At 51.9% G+C, this 18,704-nt stretch overlaps 2 protein-coding genes across 2 annotated transcripts in view; one reads left to right on the forward strand and one right to left on the reverse strand.

Annotated features, from left to right (window-relative positions):
• The window catches only part of TOGARAM1 (TOG array regulator of axonemal microtubules 1), a 50,028-nt gene extending 39,077 nt beyond the window's left edge, over positions 1-10,951 (reverse strand). The window contains exons 1-5 of the mRNA XM_075427173.1: positions 10,740-10,951; positions 9,402-9,598; positions 9,192-9,349; positions 8,758-9,084; positions 7,161-8,381 (exon numbers count right to left, since the gene is read on the reverse strand). Of these exons, the coding sequence (XP_075283288.1) occupies positions 7,161-8,381; positions 8,758-9,084; positions 9,192-9,349; positions 9,402-9,598; positions 10,740-10,951 (2,115 nt within the window). The remainder of the gene's footprint in view (positions 1-7,160; positions 8,382-8,757; positions 9,085-9,191; positions 9,350-9,401; positions 9,599-10,739) is intronic.
• Positions 8,701-18,641, forward strand: KLHL28 (kelch like family member 28). The gene is made up of 5 exons (XM_075427314.1): positions 8,701-8,795; positions 11,636-12,534; positions 14,352-14,795; positions 17,163-17,371; positions 18,004-18,641. Exons 2-5 carry the CDS (start codon positions 11,636-11,638, stop codon positions 18,165-18,167), a joined length of 1,716 nt encoding a protein of 571 aa, XP_075283429.1. The 5' UTR covers positions 8,701-8,795; the 3' UTR covers positions 18,168-18,641.
• Positions 18,642-18,704: the final 63 nt, after the last annotated feature.

The raw sequence follows: 18,704 nt of genomic DNA on the forward strand, positions 1-18,704 counted from the left end.
GCTGCACAGCACCGCAGCCAGGCGGGGCTGGAATATCTCCAGAGAAGGAGACTCCCAAGCCTCCCTGGGCAGCCTGGGCGAGGGCTCCGTCACCCTCAGAGGGAAGAAGTTCTTCCTCATGTTCAGCTGGAGCTTCCTCTGCTTCAGTTTGTGCCCGTTGCCCCTTGTCCTGTCACTGGGCACCACTGCAAAGAGTCTGGCCCCATCCTCCTGACACCCACCCTGCAGATATTTAGAGGCATTTCTAAGGTCCCCTCGCAGCCTTCTCTTCTCCAGGCTGAACAAGCCCAGCTCCCTCAGCCTCTCCTCGTAGGAGAGATGCTCCATTCCCCTCACCATCCTTGTAGCCCTCCGCTGGACTCTCTCCAGTAGCTCCTCATCTTTCTTGAACTGGGGAGCCCAGCACTGGACACAGTACTCTAGATGAGGCCTCACCAGGGCAGTGTAGAGGGGAAGGAGAACCTCCCTTGACCTGCTGGCCACACTCCTCTTGATGCACCCCAGGATCCCATTGGCTTTCTTGGCAGCCAGGGCACGCTGCTGGCTCATGGTCACCCTGTTGTCCACCAGGACACCCAGGTCCCTCTCTGCAGAGCTGCTCTCCAGCAGGTCCACCCCAAGCCTGTACTGATGTTTACCTATCAGCCACATTTTCTGCTGCCGCTGCGACCAAGGAGAAGACTCCTTTCCGAGCCTGGACCAAGCGCATCCCCTGGAAGTTGAGGTGGTGGCAGTTCGGGCATCTCTGACTCCAGAACTTCCCACTAAGGGGTCAGTAAGGTTGAACATAACTACGGTCTCATGCAAATCTAACAAATTAAGAGCAGCTCTGCGCTTGCCCCTCTAGCGTCAAGCTAGCCACCAAGCTTCTTTGCAGTGGTGCCCAGCGACAGGACAAGGGGCAATGGGCACAAACTGAAGCAGAGGAAGCTCCAGCTGAACCCGAGGAAGAACTTCTTCCCTCTGAGGGTGACGGAGCCCTGGCCCAGGCTGCCCAGGGAGGCTGTGGAGTCTCCTTCTCTGGAGATATTCCAGCCCCGCCTGGCCGCGGTGCTGTGCAGCCTGCTGTGGGTGACCCTGCTTGGGCAGGGGGTTGGGCTGGGTGACCACAGAGGTCCCTGCCAAACCCTGCCATGGTGGGACTCTGTGATCAGCAGCTGGTGACCAGCGCTTGAGGTGGCCGCCACGCGTGTTACTGCAGTCACCGCGGAGCTGGTGCTGTACAGCAACACGCTGCGCAGGACAGGCACGCTGGGTGACGTCTGGCAGGGCGGGCAGGTCGCCCTTCTGGCTCCTGCAGCACAGCTGGCAACCATAAGCTTACAGGTGGGTGTGAAACCAAATCAGCTTCAAAGGACTTCAGAGGCTACAGAGAAATGTTTCATCAATAACCCAACTCAGCATCGCTGGCGGACGCTGCGTTTAGACAAACCCTTGAAGGCAACGTGCTTTAGCTACGTTAGAGGGCCAGTACACATTAACTTACACCTGTTTTACTTCACGTCTTATCTGATCAGCAAAGTCTAGACATGGCCTTGGACAATCACCGTGTAACGCAACCCTAAAAATACTAGTCGAAAAACAGCTTTAAACATTAAGCTAATTTCATGCATCCCTTGAGCCACAGAATGACTCCAAAAGTTAATTTTTAAGCAAACTCATTTCAAAGGAATGTCCGAATTAATAATTAATTTTTTACATTTACGTGAGCAAGTCGACTCCCCGAATTTTCTGCATGATATACCTCACTGAAAACAGTTACAAAGACATACAGGGCTAACTTTCTTTCTCCTCCCCACTTTGATTGCTAAATGCCCCAAGGAAAAGAGCTTTATTTACACAGCTTACGGCCATCTATTTCAGTTAACAAAGAATGTCTTCAAGTACAGGAAACACTGTCCAAGCTTACTCGTCCCAGTGTGCCTTAAGTGAAAACACAGTTCACCTGCTTGCATCGAAGTCACATACACGCCACGGGATGAGAGTAGTTTTGTGGCACATATTTAACAAAGCAAGCACCACAAAGCAGCCAGCAAACACTGAACCAAAAATCATAAAGCCAGATAAAAAGACGTCCCCTGCCCTGGAGAGCTTTACAACTTACTCAGAGAGATGAAACAGTAAGGTAAGAGAAGTGATCAGGATGTGAAGACAGGGGAACAAGGCTGTCAACCCACAGCGGTCAGATAAATATTTCAATAGTTAAACCACACTGTTTAAACTCCCGTTACAGTAAATGCAGGTCCAGCCACGAGGACTCCATCAAGTCTCGAAAACAATTCATCTCATCCTCAATTCGGCCCTTGGTCACGAAGACAGCTCTCTAGGCTGTACTGACTGCACAGACCAGTCCTCCATTGACGATGGGGCTGCGGAAGGAACCACCGTGCAGGCAACCAAATGAATCCCTACTCCCTTCTCCCTTCGACACGATGACGAGCAGCATTTGCCTCACTTTCTAATACCAAGCCTCCCTGACCGACTTCTTGTTCAATCGAGGCTGCTCCTTTCCCTCACAGAGGGCAACGACGCAGCAGCTGCATTAAATCACGCTTTCGTCTTTCACAGGCGCACTGTTGCAGCCAGGCCTCATCTTTAGCAATATCAAAGTAAAAAGGAATCGCTGGAAGATGAAAAACTGAGTGCCACCGCTATTTCTGAACGATAAACAAGTGCCACCAGCAGCAGTTAAACCACCACCGCTGGAGAGCACGATGCGTGCTGGTTGCAGCAGCGTACGCGGACTGGATTGGTAGGAGACTGCACAGAGACACAAAGCCACTCCTTGGGCCGGGTTCAGCTTCATGCATAGGTTAACCATGAGCCAGCAGTGTGCCCTGGCTGCCAAGAAAGCCAATGGGATCCTGGGGTGCATCAAGAAGAGTGTGGCCAGCAGGACGAGGGAGGTTCTCCTTCCCCTCTACACTGCCCTGGTGAGGCCTCATCTGGAGTACTGTGTCCAGTGCTGGGCTCCCCAGTTCAAGAAAGATGAAGAGCTACTGGAGAGAGTCCAGCGGAGGGCTACAAGGATGGTGAGGGGACTGGAGCATCTCCCCTACGAGGAGAGGCTGAGGGAACTGGGCTTGTTCAGCCTGAAGAAGAGAAGGCTGCGAGGGGACCTTAGAAATGCCTACAAATATCTGCAGGGTGGGTGTCAGGAGGATGGGGCCAAGCTCTTTTCAGTGGTGCCCAGTGACAGGACAAGGGGCAATGGGCACAAACTGGAGCAGAGGAAGTTCCAGCTGAACATGAGGAAGAACTTCTTCCCTCTGAGGGTGATGGAGCCCTGGCCCAGGCTGCCCAGGGAGGTTGTGGAGTCTCCTTCTCTGGAGATATTCAAGACCCGCCTGGACAAGGTCCTGTGCAGCCTGCTCTGGGTGACCCTGCTTGGGCAGGGGGCTGGGCTGGGTGACCCACAGAGGTCCCTTCCAACCCCTACTATTCTGTGATTCTGTGATTCTGTGCTCTTGCAAGACCTCGGCAGGGGGGCAGCTGAGAACCCACAGCGGTTTTTAAATCACAGCTCCCAGAAGGGAAGGGTGACTGTAAAACCCTATGTCTGACAGTAGCACGCTTTTCTTGACTGCCCACTGGCAAAGCTGCATTTTCAGATGGACTGAACCAAATTTTTCAAATCTGCCAAATACAAAATATTAGCTGCTGAACTGTATCACACTTCAGCTGTCTCTCTGTAACTCCGGGAACAACCCTTCTGACACTGCTCACGTCAGGTGGACCACCACCACTCCAGCAAGCGGTAACGCAGGCGGCGTGGTACCCTGTCCATCCACGTCCCAGTCAAAACTGGCAACGTCCAAGTTCTATCCAACGAGACATCGAACGTTCTTCTCGTCAGTGCTTACCTGCGTGTAAACAGCTATGTGGAGAGGAGTTACACTTCAGTGTAAAATGAACTCTGGCTAACCGGAGGTTTCTGCTTATTCAGATGTCTTTCAAGTCACAGTGCTAAAGGAGCGTTACCATGTTTCCTTTGGCAGAGCGCAGCTGATGAAGTCTTCAAATTCTGACACCTCAAAGCCATCGATCTGCTTTCTACCAACTTAAATATGCAAGAAAACAACACAAAATGGAAGTGAGAGGCAAAGAGAACAAGGCAGAAAGTAGAGGGAAGAGACAGGAACAAACAGCACCTCTAGGAAGCACAGGATGTCTTCGAAAAACAGTCATTAGATGCAAAAAAAATTAGTTCTTATTATAAACAGGAATAAACACAGTATACGACAAACTGGATTTTCTCCCTGCAGCAGTATTTTCATTACCACCTACTGCGTACTACACAACAGCAGCGAAAGCAAAGCGAGACTGGTTAATGTCACAGCTGGGGTCCCTGCACAGCAGCGAAGGACACGCGGCTGGGCAGGGCACCCTGCGCCGACAGGCACCAGCAGCTCCCGTGCAGAGCGACGCTTCTGCCGCACCACGGCGGAAGCTGATCCTGCCCCAGTTCTGCAAAAACAGACGGCACGAGCGTCAGTTCTACATCTGCTCATCAGCAGGAACCAAGCGAAATATTTGGCACGGTACACAAGGATGTAAGGATAAAGACGCTCACAAAAGGAAAATGTAAGTTTAAACAAAGTATTTGCATGATGTTAGATATTGAAAAAGTCTTCGAAGGAGAAGAGAACCCGTCATTCCTCGAAGATTCACCCCCACACAGACAAACGTCGGGATGACGAAGAGACAAGCCAAGTGGTTGTCAGACGTCAGCAGCTGATCTGAAGAGCTTTATTTTTAAGTTATCAGCTTTACACACGGGAGCTAACCAGCTCTCTTACGTGAGAGCTCCCTGCAGGCTGCTTACGACTTGCCCACCTTAGAGAGTACTACTGTGAACAAACCCCCAAACCCTACACGTACACACTCAGGGCTCCAGAGGCCCGGCAGTCAGCTTGGTTTTCATCCCAATATTGAGAGATGGGATTTATGCCCATGAAGTTCGTACTACACATATAAAAACACATCTAGTCTAAAAAGCTTTTACCACATTAGTATCCAGGATCTTCCCTAGTAAACCGAATACCTCATTATCGCTGACTTGAAACCACGAATACGTAGCTACTGCCCCAGGTCAAATTTAAGTTCACACCCTTTCTAAATGCATTTTACTTATGCAACAAAAGAGAAACCATAAATTAATTGCTTTCTCTCCTTCCCTTCCAGGGAAACTGTGGCAAATCCTCCCAATTTAGAGGGGTAACTACAAGCACATGTACTAAAAGGTTAAAAAATAACAAAAAAAAGAAAGATCCATTTCCTCAGCACCTCACTGTGACCTCGAGAGAGGGCTGTCTCTTCAGTGGAGGACCTTCCACCATTGTAAAGGAGGAGGACCTTCCACCATTCCAAGCAACACCCAGGGGCTGGCGCATGTGTTGGCTGCTTTTTGTCCACAGCCTACAGAAAACCACAAACCCAGCCAGCAGCAAACAGCAGCGGTGCAGGACTCGGCCCGATTTGCCTAAAGAGTGCTGGCAATCAGCTATTTTTCCTACCAGCTGTAGTAGTTAATACTGAAAAGCTGTTTCAAAACGAAAAACCTTCTTGCTCTAGAGGTGTTTCCTACCTAACTTGTTGCCCAGACCCTGCTGGCTTTGTAGGTAACCCAAGGGAACTGACCTGCCCCATTCATGGACTCAGCAAGATACAGATCTCTTCTGGAGTCTGAATGAAGGTAACACGCACACCAAGGAAGGACACGAGCCTGTGTGTACAAGCATTTACATGAACTTCAGGCTTTTTACACTACACTACGTTAACCCACGTTTCTCTTTAGGAAGAGACTTTATTAAAAGCCAGCCTTCACAAAGCAGCGCTGTTCATGACCTCACCCAGTACAGAAACAAGTTACTAAGCAACTAAGAATTAGATCCTGAATACGTAAACATGGCAGTGAGGAAGTCTACTCTGTACCGCTTTCCATTTCCTAAAAAGCTCCTCTTGCTTAAACTCGCCTGTTGGAGATCAAGTTATGATAAATGAAACCTGTCCAGTTAAAAAAGGAAAAAAAAACCACCACACAACAGAAACCCCAGCACACACAGATACATCCCCTGAGTCTTAAGCACATGGACGGTATCCAGCACAGGTCACAGCGTCATAGAATCATGCGTTGGACAAGACCTCTAAGATCTTCAAGCCCAGCCATCACCCCAAGGTGCCACGGAGCAGAACCACTGCCAAAGTAAAAGGGCTCTGAACAACTCATCTGAGGTCCCCTCCCTTGGCAGCTGCCGACACGCTCACCATCACTAATCGGTAAAATCAAAACCCGGGCCCATCAGGATCACAGAATCACAGAATCACAGAATAGTAGGGGTTGGAAGGGACCTCTGTGGGTCATCTAGTCCAACCCCCCTGCCGAAGCAGGGTCACCCAGAGCAGGCTGCACAGGATCTTGTCCAGGCGGGTCTTGAATATCTCCAGAGAAGGAGACTCCACAACCTCCCTGGGCAGCCTGGGCCAGGGCTCCATCACCCTCAGAGGGAAGAAGTTCTTCCTCATGTTCAGACAGAACTTCCTCTGCTTCAGAACTGCTACACAACATCACACCTATGTACTTCCTAGTCACATCAGGCTGAGGAACAGGAGCCACACAGACATTTGGCAGCCCTCAGTTTTACTCCAGGTCAGCACGCTGGCGAAAGGCACTGGCTCAGTCCGCTCGCACGCTCTGCCTTCCCAGCCTGAGCCGAGCAATCTGTCTGTTTTCCTCCAGACAGCTTCTGCACTCGGGAAACTCTGCGGTCCGTCAGGTACCCTCAGCGCAAACGCACAAACAGCAGCTCTGGAATAGCTTCCTCACTCTTGTACTCACTCCCTGGGTTTTAGCTAGCTACGGTCAGAGACAGGCAAGAAGCGCCTCATGGAGTCCAGCTAACTTCATGAAAAAAAGAAATAAAAAGATTAATTTTAAATGATACCTTCTCCAGTTCCTGCTAGAGTTAAATCTGACACAAGGAGCTCTCAGGTTTGCTTTCTCAGATCCATGTCTGCATACAGATCCTGGCACACCAAATCTTCGCAGTGGCAGCGACACCTCCCGAACGCCTGCCGTTTAGTGACCCTCTGACAGCTTTCAAACCTCCCTGGGGAACACGCGTTAGAAGAACCGAGCCCCGTCAGCTACGAGCACATACCTGCTCCACACCCTTTGCGAAAGGCATCCTGACCCCCGCGCCACCTTCCCCGTCTCCAGCACGCTCGTTCTCCCAGGGCAGCTTGTTCTTCCCTTTGCCCGCACTCAAGACTCTTCTCGGACTGGCTCCTCGACTGGCGTTCGCCCCGCGCGAGCTGCAGCTTTGCGGAGCACCATCCGCCGCGTGACACCCGCAGCAGCTGTGAGCGCTCCGCGTCCTGCTGCCCATCAGCAACCAGTCCGTGTCCGCGCCGGGGGGCACACAGCCCCCCCTGCTATGGCCAGATGACGGCAAGGGCACGGCGTACTCCACAAAGCCTTGGTCCACCAGCTTGGGCAAGGTCTTCCTGGCCAGCCTGGCCTGCACCGCGTGCATCACCCCATCCCCGTTCTCCTCAAGCTCCACAGCGTCCACCGCCTTGAAGAGCGGGGCGGTCTCGCCCGGGCCCATGGAAGACGCCAAGACGGCGAACGCTTCCAGGGCGGCGTGCCGGACCCTGCGCTTGCCGTCCACCAGCGCCGGAGCCAGCCCGAAGGCCAGCTCGGCCAAGTCCAGCTCCTCGCCCGGGTAAGTGAGGAGGGCCACGATGCAGACGTTGACCACCTCCTCGCGGACGCGGGAGTTCTTGTGCCGCAGGTACTCCCGCCGCAGCAGCAGGCCCAGCACCGGCCGAGGCCCCGCCGCCTCCATCAGCCGCAGCAGCAGGCGGCCGCGCTCCCGCCGCACGGCCAGCTTGGCGTCCCCCAGCACCTTCGCCGCGGCCCAGACCAGCGGGGCCAGGAAGGCCCGGGCGCGGCCGCCCAGGCGCAGGGCCAGCAGACGGATGGCCTCCAGCGCCCCGAGCGCCACCGCGAAGTTGGGGTCGTCCAGGAGGGTCCCCAGGAAGCCGATGAGCCCCAGGAGGCCGGCGGCGGGCGCGGAGGCCACCTCGGCCCGCCCGGCACCGCCGATCGCCCTCTTCAGCTCCTCCACCGCCCGCGCCCGGTCCCGGTAGTCCTCCCGGTCCAGCAGCCGAGCGCGCAGCTCCGGCGGCGGCAGCGGCCCCAGCGAGGGGCCGGCGGGGCCTTCCTCGGCGGGGAGGCCTTCCTCGGCGGGGGGGCCTTCCTCGGCGGGGGGGGCTTCCTCGGCGGGGGGGGCTTCCTCGGCCGGGGGGCCTTCCTCGGCGGGGCCGCGCTGCTGCCGGGCCGGGCCGAGGCGGGCGGCGGAGAGCGGCGGCGTGAGGGGACGGGAGGCGCGGGCGGGCCCCCGCAGCCGCCCGTCAGGGACCGCCGCCGCCCCCCCCCCGCCGCCCCCCGCCGCGCTCGGGCCCCGCCGGCTCCTCCATGGCGCGGGGGGGGGGCGGCGGCAGCGCGAGGGCCGCGGCCATGGGCGGCGCGCGACGGAGCCGGCCCCCGCCCCGGGAGCGCCGCGCGCCGCAACACCGCCGTCGCCAGGGGCCGGCGTGCAGCGCGCATGCGCCCAGAGGGGGGGTGTGGCCGCGCGGCGCTTCCCCGCCGCTGATTGGTAGAGGGAGCGGGGCGGTGGCGGCCGGAAGTGACGCGCGGCGCTGCCGGAGGAGCGGAGGCGAGCGAGGCGGCTGCGGCGGGCCGGGCCTCACCGCGGCCTGGGCCACCTCCCCCCCTGCTCCGTCCGCAGGTGAGCCCGGCCCGGCCGCCCCCGCCGCGGGGTCTGCTGGCCGCGGGGTGCGGCGGGACGCGCTGCTCTGCCGGGCGCTTCGCCTCTCCGCCCCCCGGTCCCTGTGCCCCGTGAGGCGGGCCCGGAGCGGGGCTGAGCGCCCGTCGGCGGGGCGGCCGGAGCCCGCAGGCCCGTTCCCGCGCTGTCCCTGGGCGCGGGGGGCCGGCGGTGTGTCCGAGCGCGGCTCGGGGCGGGCGCTGCCGGGGCCCGGCGGAACGGGCCGGGGCGGGGACCGGCGGGGCCTGGCGGCCTGCGGAGCGGGGCGATGCGCGGAGCTCTGCTCGCTGGCTGCGGCGCTCCCTGGGCACCGGCACAGAGTCAGACCCTCCCGTGCGTTCGTTCGCATCTCCGGGTAACCTGCCTGTTCCTAATTCCCCCGTCCCGGCTCCTCGGGGTGAGCTGGCCCGGGGCCCCGGGGCAGCCGTTTGATCTCTGGTGGGAGCGCAGGTTGTTGGGCGAGCTCTGCGAGTCCCCCGCGGTCCTTGGGGCTGCGTGGTGCTCCAGCTGCCCAGTTCCTGCCCAACAGCGAAATAAATACATGGAATATGCGGCACAGGCGAGCGTTGCCGTGCAGGGGGTGTGCGAGGTGCAGCGGCGGGCGTCTCGACCCCGTTGGTACAAAAAGCGTGATTTCTGCGGAGTAACTGAAATGCAGTGATTTACAACTGGCTTTACAGGTTTTGCTGCTGAACTGTAACCGTTCCCTCTTCCTTCCATGTGGTGTGATCTGGTGTTTTATGAGTTCTGCGTACGTGTGCAGTCGGCTTCGGAACGGAGCGCAAGGAAAAGGAAGTGTTTTAGCTGCTGAGCGGCTCGTTTTTCCCCCTTATGTAATATGTGCTGCAAAAATGTTGCTGTATAGAAAACATTGTTGTACAGAATCTTGTCTTTCACAGGCATGCTTAGAATACTGTCTTTTAGATAAGTTTGGGGTTTTTTCTCCAATATGGGGTTGTGTTAGGAGAAGGATGAGCTTCCTTACCTTTTAACGGGTAAGAGGTTTTGTAAGCCTTCGCTTCTCTGTCAGTCCTGTTATGTTCTGTATTTAAATCACAGAATCCCAGCATGGCAGGGGTTGGCAGGGCCCTCTGTGGGTCACCCAGCCCAACCCCCTGCCTAAGCAGGGTCACCCAGAGCAGGCTGCACAGCACCGCGTCCAGGCGGGGCTGGAATATCTCCAGAGAAGGAGACTCCACAGCCTCCCTGGGCAGCCTGGGCCAGGGCTCCGTCACCCTCCGAGGGAAGAAGTTCTTCCTCGGGTTCAGACGGAACTTCCTGTGCCTCAGTTTGTGCCCATTGCCCCTTGTCCTGTCGCTGGGCACCACTGGAAAGAGTCTGGCCCCATCCTCCTGACCCCCACCCTGCAGATATTTGTAAACATTCCTAAGGTCCTCTCTCAGCCTTCTCTTCTCCAGGCTGAACAACTAATGTTAGCAACTAATTTTATTCTTTCAGATTAAGCACTTTGTAGGTAGGCTCACTGCAAATTAGATGTTAAGGAGCTGTAAAAATGATGAACTTTGCAACAAAAAGATAAAAGAAGTGATATCTTGAGGTTTCTGTCGTCGTTTAGCAAGTCAAAATGAAATCAGCTTTTCAGCTGAGAAATGGGGTGGTTGCGGTGTTCTCTGTAGAACAATAGTTACGTTGGTGGACCTCGTGCTCGGGGATCCTGACACATTCCTACCCTCCACCCTCTCGCTGGAATGATAATGCAGTCTGAATAAAGAACTGCTGCTCCAACAGGTAGTGGTGGGCAGCACCGTTTGAATTTTAATGATGCTGCAATTAGAGCAGGTATGGTAGCGCCTTCAAGTGTCACGATGCAAAGTAAAACTTCCTGGAAGAAGAGTTTGGGGGTTTTGTGGAGCTGCAGGCAGGAACAAGAATCCTCTCTGCCCTTACTGGTGATGTGGGGAAGCGTGGGCAGCTGCCGGTGCCGTGAGGACATGGAAATGGCGACAGGCACCGGAGTCCTCTGCCTGGCCTCCTGGCCCCCGCTGCCTTGCTCCCCCGGGGAAGCACCTCACCAGCTCCTGCCCCTTGCCTCTCCGTGCTGCAGGCAGGCCCAGCTCCCCGTCTGCCCCAGGTTTGATCCCTCCCGAGGGCGAGGGCATGTCTGCCGGGGATTTTCTCTGGCAGCACCCCTGCTCCTGCAGTGCAGGGCCCTGCTGGCTCAGTGGGACTCTTTGGCCTCTTTGTGCAGAGGAGGGGACTCTTCTGTTCCGGGCAGGGAAGGGGAGCGGGGACCTTGGCCCTGCTGACTGGTGGGGCCCTGCCCGCAGCCATGCTCGGGGCGGGGAGCACAGCAGGGCTTGGCTGCCCCACGGGAGCACCAAGCAGGTGGCAAGGCGAGTAGCAGAAAGTAGTTTAAGAACTCTTAAAACTTTGCTTCAAATAAGCCAGTTCAATTCTTTATTTATCTCTCTTTGCTTTTATTTCCATCACCGTTCAGTACTCTCAAATATCTGATGTAGAAACCTAGCATGTATTCTACGCTTCAGGTAATATGCATTTTACTCCAGAAGAAACAAAAGAAAGGTGGTGGTTGTTTGTTGTTTTTTTTTTTAAGTCAAAGATTATTATAGCATACACTATTAATAAACATATGATTGTCCTGGATTTAACTTGCATGAGAAAGCATAGCGCGTAAGGATTGAAAAAGTAAATTGGAAAGTAATAAACCTAATTAACATTTAAAGACTATTTTTCCATTTTTGCTTTTATCTTATGTATGGCATGTCTAAGTAACATGAGTAATGAAGCCCTGAGTAATGCGTTAAAAATTCTGTTTGTCGCAGATGGACCAGTCGTCTCCAACCTACATGCTTGCCAACTTAACCCACTTGCATTCTGAACAGCTCCTGCAAGGCTTGAACCTCCTTCGCCAGCATCACGAGCTCTGTGACATTGTCCTCAGAGTTGGCGATGTCAAGATCCATGCCCACAAGGTGGTGCTTGCCAGCATCAGTCCCTACTTCAAAGCCATGTTCACTGGGAACCTTTCTGAGAAGGAGAACTCGGAGGTGGAGTTCCAGTGCATCGACGAGGCGGCCCTGCAGGCCATCGTGGAGTACGCCTACACGGGAACGGTGTTCATCTCGCAGGAGACTGTGGAGTCGCTGCTTCCAGCCGCGAACCTTCTCCAGATCAAGCTGGTAGTGAAGGAGTGTTGTGCGTTTCTCGAGAGCCAGCTCGATCCTGGCAACTGCATCGGGATTTCTCGTTTTGCGGAGACCTATGGCTGCCACGACCTCTACCTGGCTGCCAACAAGTACATTTGTCAAAACTTTGAAGACGTTTGTCAGACGGAAGAATTTTTTGAGCTTACGCATTCTGAGTTGGATGAAATTGTTTCCAATGACTGCTTGAATGTTGTGACAGAAGAAACCGTTTTTTATGCGCTGGAGTCCTGGATCAAATACGACGTGCAGGAGCGGCAGAAGTACTTGGCACAGCTGCTGCACTGCGTGCGGTTGCCGCTGCTGAGCGTCAAGTTTCTGACGAGGTTATACGAAGCGAACCATCTCATTCGTGACGACCACACTTGTAAACATCTGCTAAATGAGGCCCTGAAATACCACTTCATGCCTGAACACAGACTGTCCCACCAGACCATGCTGATGACGCGACCTCGCTGTGCTCCCAAAGTCCTTTGCGCTGTAGGAGGGAAAGCGGGACTGTTTGCGTGCTTGGAAAGGTGAGTAGGCGTGACGCTGTTGCAGCACTTGGGTGGTGTGATGCTCCTGCGTGTTTGCTGTCGCCCTGGGTCAGGGTTGAGACAGTCCCTGGAGAGGTGTGGCGTGCGGGGCTGTAGTTACTGCTTTCCTTCGTAGGAACTCGGAATTAGATTTTTGGTTTTGAACAAGGACAAGCGCTGAGTTCAAAATGCTTTTTGGTTTCGTGCGTAAATGTCAATGTTTCAGGGTTTTGTTTGTGCTGGCAGAAATAGATATAAAATCTTGTTTTAATTCTGTCGATCGAGAATTTCGTTACTAAAAGCGGTTAATAAAAGTTCGTATGCTACTTCTTTATCCTCTCAGGTCTTTTCATTTTACATAATTTTTCCCTCATCTATTATTATTCCAGACAATCAAATCGTAGAATTTAACCTAATGTATGACAAATATGCTTCCCGATAACTCAAAAGTCCTTGGAATTAAAATAGACTTAATCAGAGAAGAGCGAAGAGGTAATTCTTAGCAATGTCACCTTCTTGATCATAATGTAATCGTGACTTTAATCTCTGCTGCTGAGTAGGTGTCCATATCCGTGCTGGCAGAAGCAGGTGAATGTCCATCTCTCTTTAACCAGTTTTCAAAATGAACTTCCTCCTCAGTTACTGGAGTAGTTTGTTACGTCCCTGGGGCTGGTCATGTGAGCAAAAGGCGTGTAATAGAGAGGAAAATGGCATTCTGAAATTTGAACAATTGCTCTTGACATACAAAAAAGAAAAAGTCACAGATTGATTAAACAGGTAATTCCTAATACAGTTAAACTTGTGAAGTGGAAACCTAAATTCCACTGTTCTCGTTCTGCTTTTCATTGGTGCTGGCAGGGAGCCTGGTTTTTCACTTACGGTTAGCTGCTACTTCGTAACAGCGAAACTGCCTGGAATGTATTTGGTACGGCCCTCTCCTGACTGGGCTGCTGCTGTCAGAGCCAGTCTGGTGTTTCAGCAGTCCCTGCTGCTGGGTTCTTAGGCAGGGGCCATCAGCTCTCCAGCAGCTTCGTTTTCTTGTATGTTTTGTGAACAGATCATATTTCCCATCTACTAGTCAGTCTTTGAAATCATTTAAGTAATTTGACTGAACTATTTAAGTAGATTGGCTAGACTTTGTACGTGATAGGCTAGGCTCACCCTATCTTACAATGCCAATAAGCAGTATTTTGAAAACGGATTTTTCAAATGAGTTTGATCTACGTTGACATTTTGTTCATTCAAATTATACAGTGCACGTAAAATATGTATTTATAAAACTGCAAATTGTACTCTCTAAATGTATGTTTGTACGTGTATATAGAGACACGTGCTTCCCCCTCTCTAATTCTCCTCTCCTCTCTCTCCCATCTCTGTGGCTGCTGTGACTTTTTTTTTCAGCTTACCCTTCTTAGCCCTCTGGTTTGTATTTTTACCTTGCCCCAGTCACAGCCTGCCTCCAAAAGCTGCGGTGCCATCAGCACTGTCTTGTCTTCCCTCGCATTTCCAGGACGCTGTCCGGCCTTCTCCACCACCTACCTGGTTTCTACTTTCAAAGTCCATCATTTCAGGGCTGGGACTCAGTGCCTGCCGTGTGGCCGCGTCGCACCGTGCGCCGTGAGGCCCTGGGGTTTTACTGCTTTGAAGCAGTAAACAGCATTTGACTTTAGCTTACATCTGGGCTGTCGGAAGAAACAGCAAACACCAGATGGGACGTGTGAGATGATCTTAAGGCCGTGTTCCCTGATGCTCGTTTGCACTTCACAGAGCTGCAGAAAGTTAGGTTTGCTCACGTAATCTTTGTTTTTCTGTTTCAGTGTCGAAATGTATTTTCCCCAGAATGACTCCTGGATAGGCCTGGCACCTCTGAGCATTCCCCGCTACGAATTTGGAATATGTGTCCTAGACCAGAAAATATATGTTGTAGGAGGGATTGCAACCCACGTGTGCCAAGGCATCAGTTACCGAAAGCACGAGAATTCCGTGGAGTGCTGGGACCCCGACACGAACACTTGGACGTCTCTGGAGAGGATGTTTGAGAGCCGCAGTACTCTGGGAGTGGTGGTTCTGGCAGGAGAGCTCTACGCCCTAGGTGGCTATGATGGGCAGTCTTATTTACGAACTGTAGAGAAATACATCCCGAAAGTGAAGGAATGGCAGCTGGTGGCCCCCATGAACAAAACGAGAAGTTGTTTTGCTGCGGCTGTCTTGGACGGAATGATTTATGCCATTGGTGGCTATGGGCCTGCCCACATGAACAGGTAGGTGCTTTTGGGGTGCGTAGCTCCCTGTCGTAAGCTGGAAATCAGCAAAACTCACAGTGAAGCTTGTGTTTGGCAGCCAATTAACAATTATTCCAAGATAGACTGGTAATCCACAGCGGGCCTCATTAATCCTCTTCTGCAGCATCAGTCTGATAATTCAACTGGGAGATCTTTGTTTTAACTTCTCTTTACGTCTTCCAGCTCAGAGCTGGTTGGTTTGTTTGTTAATTAAATCCTGAAAAAGGGAAAATGTTAAAAACAAAGACACATGTGTTTAGTAATAAGCAAGGTGGTGCAAGACACCCAAGCTGGTTAACTCAGCATATCAGTATGGTGTGGGCTTATTTGTGCAGGCCCCAGGGCAGCGTACGTGTGTCTGTGTCGTGGTGCTGCACCTCAGCCTCTCCCGAGAGCTCGGCAGCTGGCTTAGCGCGGTGCCAGCGCTGCGTAAATCCTCGTACCTCGAGCCTGCGGAACGTTAGGACGCGTCGCTAGCTCTAACACGGAGAGCACTGGTTTGAGATGAATAGGATTTTTCACATGCCTAATATACACAAAATAAATACGTACCTCAGATGGAATCTTGAAGTAGTCTTAGTGATAATAACACACTTCGGGATGGCGGCTGCTGGGCTGGCTCCTGGGCTGGCGTCAGACCTTACGTTCACAAGAAGAATTCCTGGTACCAGCGTGCTCTGTAGTTGGTCTGTTCCACACCACTCCATATGGATGGACAGGGGCATATAGTTATGCAAAAAAATCATTTGTGCTCTTTTCTTCATTAAAATGGGAACAAGTCAGTCATATGTCGCTCCAGGAAGCAAATAAATAAACTGCAAGCCTAAATAGCTGAATAAAGGATGAAAACGAAAATCTTGCTTATAGGAAGGGATGTCTTGGTCGTTTAACAGTGCAGCATAACAACATTGCACTAGTCATTAATTGTACTTGATATGTTTTCATATAAAACAGTTTGTGAAGCAAAGGATGAGTTCCCAAATAGGAAAGTATAGCTAAGTAGTTAGGGAGTTACTGCGGGGCCTCTGGGGTGCTCGCTGCAGCCGTGTTGTGGAGACCCCCGGAAAGGGAAGATCACCTAGCCCTAGCTCTTGCCAGAAGTGGTTCCCAGAAGTTGAGTGCAGGGTGTACGCACGGACCTTTGCAAGGTGAACTTGACAGCTCCTTTCAGGAGATGGAAGGCTTGGTGCTGGAGCAATAGGAAATGTCTTTATCAAGCTGGTGCCTTTGAAGGGAAAGCTCCTAACAACACTAAGATTTCGCAGTAGCCTTTCTCCTTGTACCACGTCTCCTCACATCCTCAGTCAGAAAGGAACTGCCAGCAGCTCCTGTGCAGTTACTGGAATCTGATATCTCATTATTTGCCTTTCTAAATTTAATTTACTTTTTATCAAGTAATTTTGCTTCAATTAATTATTGAAGGGTGCAAGTAATATGCCACACCACGCAGTCACTAGACTCACTCAGGCTCTAGCATGAGCAGAAAGCTGCCTGCTGTGTAGATGAGTGCCTTTTCTCCACCTCTGTAGGGCCTCTGATTTCTCTTCCCCTCTTCTCTGCCCCCTCGTGCTACGGAAGCTACCCTTTGGCCAGGGAATGGCTTCGCACTGTGTGGTAATGCCCCTGACCATCTGTACAGCTCCAGTGATTAAAAAAAAAGATGATAATTCATTTTCATTTTATCCCAAAGGCCTCTTCTCTCCTTAGGGTTTTGATCAGCAGCCTCTTTACCGCTTTTCCTGAGGGATATGCTCTCCAGGTATTTTTTTCCTGTCTGTTATTTTCAGACAAGCGTCCAGGAAGTTTTTGATTTGATGTGTTACCCAAATAGATACACTTCAGGTCTGCATTGTGTTCAGTTTTTCGTGAGTTGCTTTTTTTATCAATAGCAGCAGTCATCCTTGAGTGAGCTTTCAGCTCTGAGGCCAGCTTTGAAAACTCTGGCTTTGTTTCAATACGTCACCCGACGATCCGAGGCGGTGGCATGAGGACAGCGGAGAAGCGGCTGAGCGGCAGTCGCTGTGTCAGGATGAAATACGTTAAAACTGCTGTTCGGCAGCTCCCTGCTGAGACCCTCCAGCTGCTCTGTGTTGTGGAAGGACAGCAGGGTGTGATCGATGCTTCCGAGGTGATAATGCTGGCTTCGGTTTCTTGGGTGCTGCCATGGGTAGTGCAAAGCCACAACGCCGCAGAATTTTCCAGCAGCTCAGGCACTTTTTCTCTGTGTCACGCTGTTCCTGTGTGTGGTAGTACTGGTTGGCAGAGCTAGAAATGCAGGTTTCTTGTAGAGTGCAATTCAAATGTCGCCAAATCCAGGCCTCACAAGTTGGTTGTTTGTGTTTGCAGCATGGAGCGTTACGATCCGAGTAAAAACTCGTGGGAGACGGTGGCTTCGATGGCTGACAAACGGATAAACTTTGGTGTCGGTGTCATGCTGGGCTTCATTTTTGTGGTAGGAGGACACAACGGTGTGTCTCACTTATCGAGCATTGAGAGATACGATCCTCATCAGAATCAGTGGACTGTGTGCCGGCCCATGAAGGAACCCAGAACAGGTAGGGACTTGCACAATTTTCAGCGATTAACTCTGAGACCCTTTCAGAAATAAATGCCCATTTGGCCTGATAGAAGCTGCAATAAAGCTGCAGTGGCTGGTCTGCAGAGCATGGTACTTTGTGAATTGGACCAAAGCTCGCTTCATCAGCTCTGTGAAAGGATTGTTTATTTCTCTCAATTTTAATTACAGTCCAGTTTGTTTCTATTGTTATTAATACGGAGCTGTAACATAAATAATTTAAATCATAAAGCATAAATACATTTGTTAAATTAGAAGATAAATTATTTCATTAATTTTGAGTGAATGTCAGCCGTTCTGTGGTTACTTTTCTATTTTATTTTATGTTGAAACTCGGTAGTGGATCCTCTTCTGTCTGCGGACAGGGAGTGCTGGGACAGAAGAGCGTTGCTTTGTCACAGGAAAGACCACGAGAAGAGTCAAAAAGGTGTGCAAGACCCGAACAGAGAGGGGCTCTTCATTGACACCCATTTTCTTTAAAGAGAGCCCAAAGAAAGAGGGGCTGTGAGAACCTGTCTGTTCGGCCTTAAGAGGAGATGTGTGCCAGGGTTCCCATGAGAAACAAAAATCCTACTTGCTGATCCTGCAACTGTTGTTTTTTCTTTCCCACAGGAGTGGGTGCAGCTGTAATCGATAACTACCTTTACGTAGTGGGAGGTCATTCAGGGTCCTCCTACCTGAACACTGTCCAGAGGTACGATCCCATCTCGGATACCTGGCTGGACTCTGCTGGGATGATGTACTGCCGGTGCAATTTTGGTTTGACTGCACTTTGATGAAAAGCAGGACCTGATGGACCTGGTGCAGAGATGGAGCTTAATCTGCTTGGAAGTAAACCCTGCTGGTGGAGACCGTAAGCTGCATTTTCTGAAGTTGGAAAGCTGGAGGAATGTGATGGAGCAGGGATTGAGATGAGGAAGGGTTTGGTTTCTTCTGGTAATTATCCTTTGTTACTTCAGTGACACAGAGGAGGAACAGAAAGCGTATCACCAGCGGGGTTCAGATAGCATCCTGTTAATGGCAGTGAATTTTAGAGAGTGCTGGACATGCCTGGGATAGGATTAGAAAACATACTGTATATCTAACCCTTTCACACTCTAGAGCTTTTTCTCTCTTCCTCCTGCCTCCTACGAAACACGAAGTTTACTGTGCTTGGGGCGAGAGACGCGTGAATGTGTTGTGTGACTGGACAGTTTGCCGACAGTTGTCTGGTTGTGTCTTCATATTAAGAAAATGCCAGTGCTTCATAATTTTTTTATGAACAGTAACTAAAGGGCTGCTTTGTTTCTGTATCTCAAGGTTTGTAAATAATA

Source organism: Opisthocomus hoazin, chromosome 7, assembly GCF_030867145.1.
Source record: "Opisthocomus hoazin isolate bOpiHoa1 chromosome 7, bOpiHoa1.hap1, whole genome shotgun sequence".
Lineage (NCBI taxonomy): Eukaryota > Metazoa > Chordata > Aves > Opisthocomiformes > Opisthocomidae > Opisthocomus > Opisthocomus hoazin.

Excerpts from the sequence above, each read along its gene's own strand:
- KLHL28 (XM_075427314.1), top strand. The coding sequence starts at position 11,636 with ATGGACCAGTCGTCTCCAACCTACATGCTTGCCAACTTAACCCACTTG. Across the intron at positions 12,535-14,351 it reads CTGTTTGCGTGCTTGGAAAG|TGTCGAAATGTATTTTCCCC; the intron begins GTGAGTAGGCGT and ends TTTCTGTTTCAG. Across the intron at positions 17,372-18,003 it reads CATGAAGGAACCCAGAACAG|GAGTGGGTGCAGCTGTAATC; the intron begins GTAGGGACTTGC and ends TCTTTCCCACAG.